This window comes from Octopus bimaculoides, chromosome 11, assembly GCF_046866305.1.
Source record: "Octopus bimaculoides isolate indiv1 chromosome 11, ASM4686630v1, whole genome shotgun sequence".
NCBI lineage: Eukaryota > Metazoa > Mollusca > Cephalopoda > Octopoda > Octopodidae > Octopus > Octopus bimaculoides.
This window is the reverse complement of record NC_142938.1, coordinates 6,498,519-6,511,018: the sequence shown is the minus strand read 5'-3', so window position 1 is coordinate 6,511,018 and position 12,500 is coordinate 6,498,519. Positions and strand designations below refer to the sequence as shown.

Below are 12,500 nucleotides of genomic sequence, written 5' to 3'. Positions count from 1 at the left end.
TTGTAATGCGGAGGTATATAGTGGCTACAGGAATATGCTTAAATTTTTTTCCCATTCGTGTGAGTAGATTATTCAACGTACATTAATGCCAATATATTACATACATCGGTACATTGCTATAAACATTTACTCGTACAGTTATTTCCATTGTGAAGCACTGTCTCTTGTAGATATATTTGGTGGCACCACTTACACTTGTACAGATCTTTAACGGTGCCATTACCACCAATAGCGGCGCTTGGTGGTTGATACTTCTAACCCGTCCACCCTTATTTCGTATGTTTCTTTTCTTTTTTGTACTCATAGAAATGTTCATCATCATCATCATCATCATAGTTATTATTATTATTATTATTATTATTATCATTATTATTATTATTATTATTATTATTGAGTGAGAGAGCAGTGCATGTCATCAAAGTGACACTAGGGTAAAATATACGAAGCCCATTATACCCATCATGACTACCCGTCTGATAAGGGTACACCAGGCACATGCATCACAACCATATGTGCCTGACACGGTGATCTCATATCAAGATAAATAGCGCATGACCTCGCAGGTGGGGCCCAGTTAGAATTATTATTATTATTATTATTATTATTATTATTATTATTATTATTATTATTATTATTATTATTATTATTATTATTATTCCTTCGTAACATAGTGTATGTAAAAATTCACCGGAGTCTTTAGTCGTCTGTCAAGTCACAACAAGGACCTCAGACAGATAATACTTTACTTAAGATGGTGTTCTGTGTCCAATAAGGCTGCTTTTTGCAAGACATCAGTCTTACATGGGATTCCCAGTTGCCTTAAGAAGTCTTGAAGTTTCAATGGGATTGAGCCCGAAGCTCATTATTCGACTGTGTTTTAACTATAATTATTGGATTAATTTTTTATACGAAAAAAAAAAGGAACATAATTTACCAGGAAGAAAAAAAACACGACTATGCTAGCAATTAGTTTTTAGTCATTTGTCGTTGTAATTAATGTCGGTGGTCTTTAAGAGGAAATAGCAGAAATCATTAATAATATAATATATAGGCATTTTTTTTTTAGAAAAAAAAGTTTTTTGTTATTTTGTTCTTTTCGCTCGCTGCCCCACAACACGACCACCGAATTCTAATCCGAATTTGTTAGCATCAAACAGCCAAACTTCAGTGACGGTACCAGTATTTGTCAGGCTTTTCCGACTAGTGTTAAGTTATAAATATATACAAGTTGAGATCATTGCTTCCATCAGCACAGTCTAAAAACCACATTGTTTTATAGAGTTCCGGCACACTTGAAAGAAAAATGGAGAAAGAAGCGGAGAGAGGATGTCAGGTTTATGTACACTGGTAGGTGACGTTTTCTCCCCAGTTTAAGTTCGGATAAAACGTTGTGTAGTTTTGTAGTAATAAACGCAGCTGGTTGTTCTCTTTCTGTAACTGGCTGATTAGCCGTTCGTAGTTCTCTTTCTCTTTCAGCATAAATCTCTGATTCTGGAATAAATAAATAAATAAATTGATAATCAGACAGACAGCTAATCAGAAAGGTAGGCAGGTAAGAAGGTAGGTAGGTTGGTAGGTAGGTTGGTAGGTAGGTAGGTAGGTAGGTAGCTAGCTAGCTAGAAAGATAGATAGACAAGCAGACAGACGGAGAGACAGAAAATATATATATATATATATATATATATATATATATATATATATATATAGAGAGAGAGAGAGAGAGAGAGAGAGAGAGAGAGACATACATACATACATAACACTAGAAATCCCATATCTTCAAGAATCTAGTCACACTATTTAACCTAGTTGAACCCAATGATGACGATGTATACCAGTAACCCAAATACACTGATGTGTGTGTGTTTGTGTGTGTGTGTGTGTGTGTGTGTGTGTGTGTGTGTGTACACACGCTCAAACAATTGTGAAGACCACTTCACATAAAACCATTGGTTGCCCTGTTAACCAACAAATAAAAAATGTATATATATTCTTTTTTACTCTAGGCACAAGGCCCGAAATTTTGGGGGAGGGGGCCAGTCGATTAGATCGACCTAGGGCTAAACAACAGCTACGACATGCAACACCAACACCACCAGCCCCACAAGTCCAGTTTAGCATGAGTGATTAAAACTTACATCTTCCAATTCTTCCATTTTGTTTTTCTTTCTTAGACGGCATCTCTGTGCCGCTTTCCTGTTTTGTTCTCGTCTCCTCAAAATTCGAGTCTCTTCTTCTGGCCGTAGCTGCAACAGAAACAAGAATTAAATAACTTCTGCTTACCTCATCAGTACGACTGAAAGACGGTCTGCGAAATGACCACAACTGAAGTTGCAGTTACTTTAGCAGGAAAGGAATTAAATTCTTTTCTACTCAAGGCCCGACATTTGGGGGAGGGGGCCAGTCGATTAGATCGACCCCAGTACGCAACTAGTACTTAATTTATTGACCCCGAAAGGATGAAAGGCAAAGTCGACCTCGGCGGAATTTGAACTCAGAACGTAACGGCAGACAAAATACCGCTCTTACTTCTCAAATTTCAAGCCTTGTGCCTATAGTAGAAAGGATTATTTTGCCAGCAAAATCCATCGAGATCTAATTTTTAAAAAGGCGGCGAACTGGAGAAACGCTAGCACACCGGGCAAAATGCTTAGCGGTATTTCGTCTGTCTTTACGTTCTGAGTTCAAATTCCGCTGATGTCGACTTTGCCTTTCATCCTTTCGGGGTCGATAAGTTAAGTACCAATTGCGTACTAGTGTCGTTCTAATCGACTGGCAATAATCAAGCGTACATTGAAAACAAATTCTTGTATGATGATGATGATGATGATGATTAGGATGACGATGATGCCGACTATGATGACGATGGTGACGTTGATAATAATGACGATGATGACCACCACCACCACCGCCACTACCGCTACCACCACCGCCGTGAAAATAATGACAGCAGTGACATCACCGAATAAAAGAAAAGGGAGTCATGGCGATGATGATGACTTCGACAATGATAAAAATGATTTTAAAATCAAAATGTCCCTTAACCTTTTGATGGATCGTTAAAAAAGGTTCATCTATATATATATAGGATGTCGAGGGTACGTCAGATACTATCGCTCTCTAAACTGCTGAAACGGTGGTGGAGTAAACACCCGGTGACGCGACTCTCTAGTGTCGGTTTGTTTATGTCCCAGTAACTTAGCGGTTAGTCAAAAAGTGACTGACAGAATAAGTATCAGACATAAAAAAAATAAAACAAGCAAAAGAACCCAAATACTACGACCGATTATTTCAACTAAAAACCTAATAAGGCGATGCCCTAGCATGGCCGCAGTCCTACGACAGAAACAAGCAAGAGATAAATGATTAATAACAGATAATTGACGAAATAAGAAATGTTTTATAATTACCTCGTATTGCACAGGAGGTTTCACTTCTGTATCGACAGCATTCTTTCCTTCCTGGAACCTCTTGTACAATATCTGACATTTCAATTCCTGTTTTATAATGTGAATCATGTCTCCAGTTTCGTTTACTTTCTCAACGGCTTGTTTCAGTTGCGAATCTCTTTCGCTATCGCAGTCATTATCATATGAGTCGTTTTCTGGACAAACGTCACCTTTCATAGGTTCTGGCGTCTCCACAAAAGGATAGCTCTTCAAACCTTGGCAGAAATCAAGATTAGTCATCTCGCCAAAAGATTCTTTAAGAATGAAAGAGAATAAAAATATATATTTATTTATCTATTTATAGAAAAGGACAAATTTTTAGGGTTAAAAATAACCCTTTCTACTATAGGCACAATGCCCGAAATTTTTTGGGGGAAGACTAGTCGATTATATCGATCCCCAGTGTTTCACTGGTACTTCATTTATCGACCCCGAAAGGATGAAAGGCAAAGTGACCTTGGCGGGATTTGAACTCAGGACGTAGCAAAATGCGAAATTCCGCTAAGCATTTCCCCGGCGTGCTAACAATTCTGCCAGTTTGCCGCCTTTTTAGGGTTAAAAATAACAGTATACAATATATCTGGCAAGAATGTGTGGTTAAGAAGATAGCTTTCTCATCACGTGGTTTTGGGTTCGGTCCAACAGCGCGGCATCTTGGGCAAGTATCTGCTACGATAACCCCGGGCCGACTAAAGGTTTGTGAGCGAAAGACGGACACTGCATGTGTGTGTGTGTGTGTGTATACGACGGGATTCTTTCAGTTTCCGTCTACCAAATCCACTCACAAGACATCATTTGAAGGCCACAACAATGCGAGAAAGCGCATTGGGATCAGGTGTTGTTTAACCACAGCCAATACTCTGGCTGATGCAGTGATACAGTGACATTAGATCTTACTTATTCAGAAGAGAGCATTATATTAGCTATTGTCGTGAAACTACCTCCCGCCATTAGATACAAACTACTATCGCCATTACATACAATCTTCTCATTTAAATATAAATAAATGCGAGCGTAGTAGAGAACCCATTCCTTGTCCATCACGTGACTGATCATTATTCGAATCGGCAACTTCTTCGAACCTTTCCCGCCAGAACGCAAACTGACCAATCACGGCCCCTAATAAGGTCACGTGATAGAGTATATTTCTACCATCTGGTGAGCCAATAATTTGTTATAAATAGCTTTAACTCGGCAACCAAATTTGTCTCGGTCCAGTTTCTCTTTGAGAACTGTTCCGTGTACCACACGACAACAGCAGCAGTTCCAGCGACCACTTCAGCAGCTTCGTCCAGCCACGATGACCTCCGCCGTCGCCACATCAGCAACAAGAGTCTACTACTACTATCCAGCATCATCGCCATGACCAACACGAATCTACGATTACTACTAACCAGCAACAATCTCTACCAGCGTCAACACGAATTACTATGTACACCAAGCCAAACCTCCGCGGCATATCTCTCTCTTCGATTCTGTTAGGTGACTCAGCTTCACCACGGTAAATAAACAGACAAGAGTTCTTAAACAGACAAGAAATTCTCAGCCAGCGATGAACATCTGTATAACAAGAATCACGGCCCGGCATCGATGCCACGACATCACAACTAGTGATCAGCACTGCCGCACTCAGCCTCTCCTCACTTTCACATACAGAACTTTTCCTATAGTGTACTAACGATCTGGTATAATTGCTCACGTGTTATTGACTCTCTTTCTATCTGCTGTAATAATACGCATACACACACATGTATCACTCACATACACACTTTTCTTTGTATGACGGCCTGTCTTTGATTATGTTCTTATATGTCGCATTCACACTCTCACACAGACATACATCTTTAACGCTATAATAAATATCTCTGTTATTCATCTAATACGGTTGTGGTCTTTCATTACTGGTCATCTATGTTATCGTCGCATAACATATCATGTATATCATCTTTGATATATATATTTGTATGTTCGACCGTGTGACTCGTTTAAATAAAAGGAGTCCTCTGTTCTTCCATTCGTCACCATTTCTCCTTTTTTGAGTTCGCACGGTCGTTCCCTTACAATTGGTGACCCCGACGACGGTCGTTCCCTTACACTATAATGATCTTTTCACATCTTTCACTAGGGTTAGTGATACACATAAAATGAAATGGCATTAACTAACAATGAAATTACCGTGTTTGAAAGGCACAAAAGATGCACAGGCATAATAAATGCACCCCAATTTTAGCAGCACATATTCAGGAAAAATAGCATTAATGCATGTAATATAGGCCCAACTTAAGATATAGACACGGAGCGATTTTCTCTTTTTTTTTTTTTTTTTTTTTTGAGATATTCTTTGGGGAAAAAATGTATGTTTAATATGCCATCAAATACGATAAGTAACGGACTGCAACAAAGAAAATAATTAAATGTATGTCTTATAAAACTATTCCGCACATACAATAACAGCCTTATCAACAATCCAACACGCCTCCTTCATCAGCTGCCCCGTGGATATCATTATGGTTTCGACACCTGGGCAGTATCATTCAATCCGGCGGTGTCAACAGCACTAAAATAAGTGTTGTTTGGGAAGAAACATTCCTTAGATATCACCACATTCATTCAATCTTAATTCTAGGAAGAATTAAACACTAACATTATTAATTAAGCTACAACAAAGAAACCACATTTACATTATGTACAAAAAACAGTATCGGTAAATTAATAACTCTATAAGTAAACCTATAACTAATATTGATTTCAGGTTTTGGCACAAGGTCAGTAATTTTAGGAGAGGGGTTAAATCGATTACATTGACCCTAGTACTCAACTAGTATTTATTTTATCATCATCATCATCATCATCATCAACAACAGCCGAAGCAGAAGCAACAACAACAACAACAGCAATAACAATTTGTAATACAAAAAAAGGGGCCAAAAATAACTAAATGTTTCAAGGCACACTGTCCGACTCCGACGCTCCCGGCGATTGGGCCAATCAACTGCTTTTAAAATTTGTTTCTAACACTGACACAAGGTTAAAATTTGGAAGGTAAGGATTAGTGGATTGCATCGACTCCGGGGCATCATTAGTTCGTTATTCTATCGATCCTTATCCCAACCCCGAAAGAATCAAAAAACAACACTTACTTTGATATGATTTGAACGAAACAAATGCCGACCCTGATATCATCATATTGATAAACGAACAAATGTATTATAATTGAGAGTACAACGTGTTTCTTTATAAAGAGGAATGAAAATAGAAATAAAGGATAATGAATTAAGATAATGATTGATTTCAGCAGCGAAGTAAAAGTCGGTTAAACCCAATTGTGATTGAAAACATCTGCCCAAAAATATTTCGTTCAACAATACATTATGAAAACTAACAACAGCGAACGAATTGTTTTTGTGTTTGAAAGACATTGTAAGAGGCTTCAGAATTATATTTGACAGCAATAACGATAATAAGGATTAAGGCGAGTTATTTCATACTCTACTAACTTTGTCTTGCTACTTTGTCTGCCTTGGATTCAAATGACCGATTTCCAAGGAAATATTTAGGGCAGAGGCAATGTTACTGCCACCTCCTACCTCGTAATGACGTCAGCAAGAGTTTGCTCTCAGAAATTCCTTTGAAGATATGATAAGCAATTTGTGTTCAAAGTAAATCGGCTCGGATTACATAGAAGGAGAAAGAGCGCGAGGAAAGAAGATTATATATATTTTTTAATAATATAAAATGTACTTTAAATGGAAACAATAGGGAATCTCAATCCGATGCTTTGTAAGTGTATTTATAATTTTTTTAATTACATGGATAAAGATCGCGAATGTTCTGTAATAGCTGCATCAGTTTTAGAGACGATAAAAGACGTGTGTTTTCAATAACGAAGCCATAAATGGACATTGTACTGTGACACTTTCTGAAACTTAAGAATGTTGTTTCGTCTTTGTATTTGGCTTGCAAGATTCTTGTTGTGAACTTGTGAGTTATGAAGAAGATATAATCACAAATGCAAACAAAATATTATTCATATACTTAAAATGCCAACTATGGCGTGGAAGAACCATTTAATAAAACGCAAAGCTTTTTAAATTGACTTTAAATATGTAGCAGAGATCTGATCGCAGTCGTGCAACGAACATTTGGACGCTTCGTAAAATATAAATTTAAAGCGAATTTAAACCAACACCGGTTGTCAACCGATAATGGGGTGACAAATACAAATACACACATATACGACAGGTTTCCTCACAGTTTCCGTCAACCAAATTTCCTCACAAGGCATTGGTTGACGCAAGGCATTTACCCAAGGTGTCTCACAGTGGAACTGAAACCGAAATCACGTGGTTGCAAAGCCTTTTATACACAAAGATCCATCTCGATCACAACAACAATAAACGCAACAACAAACACAACACACACAGCAATAACAAACGCTATTCGTGATGTAATAAATTATTGGTTGCGTATTAATTGTACCTAGATTTCGTATCCAAAATTAATCAACAACCTTGGAAAGAAACAATGGACCGATAACAGATTAAGCATACACACACACACACACACACAAACCCTTTGTTTACTTTCACCCTTCCCGCCTCCAAACATCTATACACACACACACACACACACACACACACACACATACACACACACACACATACACACAAACACACACACATACATACACACAAACACACACAAACCCTTTGTTTACTTTCACCCTTCCCACCTCCAAACATCTACACACACACACACACACACACACACACACACACACACACATACTCACAAACACACAAACACACACACACACAACCATATATACACAGAGGCATAAGGCCAATTTCTCAGACAGACGCAGAGCAGACCTCGGAACGAGAAAGGAAGTGACTAAGTCACTGAAAGGCTGCGAACAGCAACGAAATAGCTTTGACTAACAAACAACAACCCGATCGATTGTTTAACCAACAAACGATCGATTAGTTAGTTGGTTAGATATGTAACCAATTGACTAGGAATAAAGAAGTGATACTGAACCCGTGCGTGTTATCATTATTAGCGTAATGACCCTCCCAAGACACGACAAAACTAAGAGAGGTATATTCATATAATAATTCAGTTAGCAGACCGAAGACTGGGCAGTAAAACTTTGATCACATGTAAAATCGACAGAAGTACGGTGAACTTTCCAGGGTTAAGTCATAAATCCAACGTTTCGGACAAAGTCCTTCTTCACTGAAAAGATGACAACAAAAAATTAAAGATAATCAGCAAAGTTTTACATCCTCTGCAGCCTCTCGATAATTCTTCTCTTGTTTACATTTCCCTGAAGAAGGACTCTGTCTGAAACTTTGGATTTTTCACTCCCCACAGCAAGTTCTCTATACTGTTTTCGTCGAATTTACCATATAATACAAGTCTTTCAGAACCAACTCACCAATTTTGTTATATACGTGTGTGTGTGTGTGTGTGTGTGTAGAAAAGAATATTTTTGTTATACGCACGAGTTAGCGTATTTAAAAAATACTTTTGTATTCTATATGTACTGTTCCGTTGGTGGTAGGATCAACAAAGAAAGGTGCTCCGTCCAGCGAGAGACAAGTGACTCTCAACTGTCAGTAAAATGGGTTTCATAAGTTTTAAGTAAACCCATCCTCAATCGGAACATTGAATAAAGACCGAAGTTTAATCCAAAACAGCAAATCAGATGTCAGACTCTATTCGGTAAAATTCGGAACAACAAAAACTCCAGTAGCAGCAGCAAAAACGAACTAACGAGGCTGCCAAATAGACAGACAGATGATCATAGCTGGTATCCTTTCGATAAGCCGTTCTTATCAGGACTAACGTAGAGCTAAAAGCAACAACAACAACAACAGTATATTCTGTCATCATATGATTAACTATAGCCGTACATTTGTGATAATACAGGTTGCTGTGCGATTCTAATTTCCTTTTTCATAACATTTGTTAAATTCTAACAATTAGCAACAATGTGTGTGTGTTACAAATAATCTGAGAGTTGAAGAGATAAGATTGTATGCTTCTAACCTATTTATTATTATTATTATTATTATTATTATTATTATTATTATTATTATTATTATTATTATTATTATATATTTGACTTTTGCTTTGTATTTGTACAAGTTGGCTCCAAGTCTCACCCAGAGACCTCAAGTTAGAAGTTCATGTTGGTGTTATGCTTAGAGTGCCATATACTTGGTTTTGTACTTAATATTGTTCTAGAGAATGTTTAAGAAAACATAAGAAAATTATGTGTTTGTTTTAAAATTTGAGATTACAGAGACAGTATTTTACGTAGGATATGGGCAGTTCCCATGAGCACTATCTTTTGAATTTCTGCCATTCTGGGGTTTCCTGGTATCCTTGAGTGATTTATGTACCTTTACAGCTCTCTTCATCTCTCTCTCTCTCTCTCTCTCTCTCTCTCTCTCTCTCTCTCTCTCTCTCTCTCTCTCTCCCCTCGTTGTAATATTGCAATTGTCAGTCAGGGCAAGGTGGGTTGCTGAAGTTGCAAAACACGCATGGCTAATATCTTTATAAACATTTAAGAATCTGTGTGTCAACGTGTGATAAGACTGGTCCTTGGTATTGCATGTACAATCCATTCGACGGGATTCTAAACAGTTTCTATCAGCCCAGTTTCACACGTGAGACCAAGATCGACCGCGGTTATAACAAAAGACACTTGACCAAAATGATGTGCTTTGTAATCGAACCTGTAAATTCGTGATTGTAAAGAAAACTTTTAATAACTAGACTATACTGTCACTCACACACACACACACACACACACGCACGCACACAACACATCAGTGATATTGACATAACTACAGAAATACAGAAATGTGCACTTCGCACACACACGTACAATCCCGACTTTGTTTCTTCAAGACGATGCCCCAGTATGACCGCAGTCCAATGACTGAAACATGTAATATATATATATATATATATATATATATATATATCTTCCATACCGTGTAAATTCCGATTATATTGGAATTTGTAGTCAGAAATATTTTCGTGGAAGTGGGAAGTTTCGGATACCTGACACGAGTCGACTTTTTCTTCCTAACTTTCAGAAAAATGGGTCTTTGGTAATGTAAGTGCATGAGGAAACAAAGTCGAGGTGTGTGAATTATCCGAAACTTATCGCCCTCCCAACCTCTGAAAATGTTTTTCACAAAAAAGAAAAAATTCCAACTTGATCGTAATCTACATCAACTGAAGAAAATTTCATAAAACAATATATCCACTTTTCAGAAAGCCATAAGGAAACAAATTCAGGCGCATACTTCTGTAGTTTTATGCCCGTGATATTTATAGATTTAAAAAGACTGGATCCTATTTTATGAAACTCCAGATGGATAAAGAGTAAATCGACTCAGAAAATTTAAACTTAAAACTTAGAGGAATAAAACAAAAAAACATATAGTTAAGTACTCGACCGTTTCTGCCAAAGCAACAAAGCCAAAATCGATAGCGACTATTTTTGAAATCAGTTAATAGAAGAACGAAACTAAATACCGTAGAATCCGAAGAGACTTGTGGTGATTTGCGTAGATCAATAGACAAAAAAAAAGTGTTGTTCAACTAGTGGAATAAACTTCAGTCATTCAGAAGAAAGGAGTAATAACGTTTCGGCCAGAAGTTTTTCTTTATTTTTCTGATGTCTTCTTTCGCGATTCTCTATCAATTTTATCCAGCGTCACTAGTGAGTGTTTCATTTCTTTCCGACCAAGGAGTTTTGTCCGAAACGTTAAGGCTTCTCTTCATCTTCACAGCTTAAAATTTATTTTACTGCTTGAATTGTTTAAAGTTCTGTTGCATTAAATGCCGTTCGTGACAATTCAGCGTCCCGTCCGAACATGCAGATGGTTACGATGATGACTATGAATGATCATGTTCAACAATAGAAACACGCTTAGAAAAATAATAAAATTTAAAAAATAAAAAAGTAAACAAACAATATATTAACAAAAATAAAAATTGATTTTCTAAAATGTAAATATTTACCTTTTGAACTATACATTTTCGGTGGTTGGTGGTACTCATAAGCTTTTCAAGTAATTTTTGTTAGAGAACAGAACACTTATGTGTCAAAGCAAGATTCACCGAACGTGTCTGATCAGAGACGGCACAAGTAGAAATTCACTGTTACTTTGATGGGTTGTACTTTGAGAGTGATGTAAATATTTATTTTCTCGCAACCAATAAGAACAATTTGACCGGGTCAAAGTTGATAAACTGATGATTAACAGAGAGAGAAAAAAATTTTTTTTTTTTTAAAGTAACTATCACAATCATATAAACAATCAATAAAATAATAATAATAATAACAATAAAATGATAACTGTTGATAACAAACTTGTTGATAGCAAATTAACATTTACTAATTTTTCTGGTTATAATATTTTTATTTAATTTTTTTTTTTTTTTTTTTACGGAAGGCGGTAAAGTTGGTGATAATTTGCATAAATGTGATTGGTTCACTTTTTGAAATCGAAATCAAAGCCATGTAAATGCGTGCTTGTCGCGTGTGTATGTGCGCGCGCATGTTTAAATGTGTGTTTATGTGCACAAGTGTTCGCGTGTGTATGTGTGTGTGTGTGTGAATTTATCTGTTAGTCTGTAACTTTCTGTTAGTCATTAATCGTGCGTAATATTCATTTCAACGGGTTTACATGCCTCTCTCTCTCTCTTTCACTTTCTCTTTCCCACTCTTTCTCTCTCTCTCTCTATCTTTCTGTTTCGGTCTTTCTCTTTGTATGTGTGTGCGTGTATGTGAGTGTGTTGTCATGCTCTCATATGTTTGTATAACTACGGAGTTGTTCCTTAGGCTCACGCTCTGTTCCTTAGGTCCTGATCGAAAAATTCTATACCGAAAAGCATTCCAGCCATGATCAACCAGTTTTATTTATCTTCCATTGCATTTATAAAAGGTGTCTTCCCTCTTTATAAATGGTAGGATGTAATCTGAGGAAGATTTTATTGCTATTTTTAACAAGTTGTGTGACCATACAG

The 12,500-nt window shown here is 37.0% G+C and overlaps 1 protein-coding gene across 1 annotated transcript in view; it reads right to left on the bottom strand.

Annotated features, from left to right (window-relative positions):
- LOC106877153 (uncharacterized) overlaps nt 1-11,726 on the bottom strand; it is an 11,978-nt gene extending 252 nt beyond the window's left edge. The window contains exons 1-4 of the mRNA XM_089359273.1: nt 11,493-11,726; nt 3,408-3,700; nt 2,136-2,243; nt 1-1,491 (exon numbers count right to left, since the gene is read on the bottom strand). The exon at nt 1-1,491 is cut by the window's left edge and continues 252 nt beyond it. Of these exons, the coding sequence (XP_089215399.1) occupies nt 1,336-1,491; nt 2,136-2,243; nt 3,408-3,700; nt 11,493-11,508 (573 nt within the window). The 5' untranslated portion in view covers nt 11,509-11,726 and the 3' untranslated portion in view covers nt 1-1,335. The remainder of the gene's footprint in view (nt 1,492-2,135; nt 2,244-3,407; nt 3,701-11,492) is intronic.
- Nucleotides 11,727-12,500: the final 774 nt, after the last annotated feature.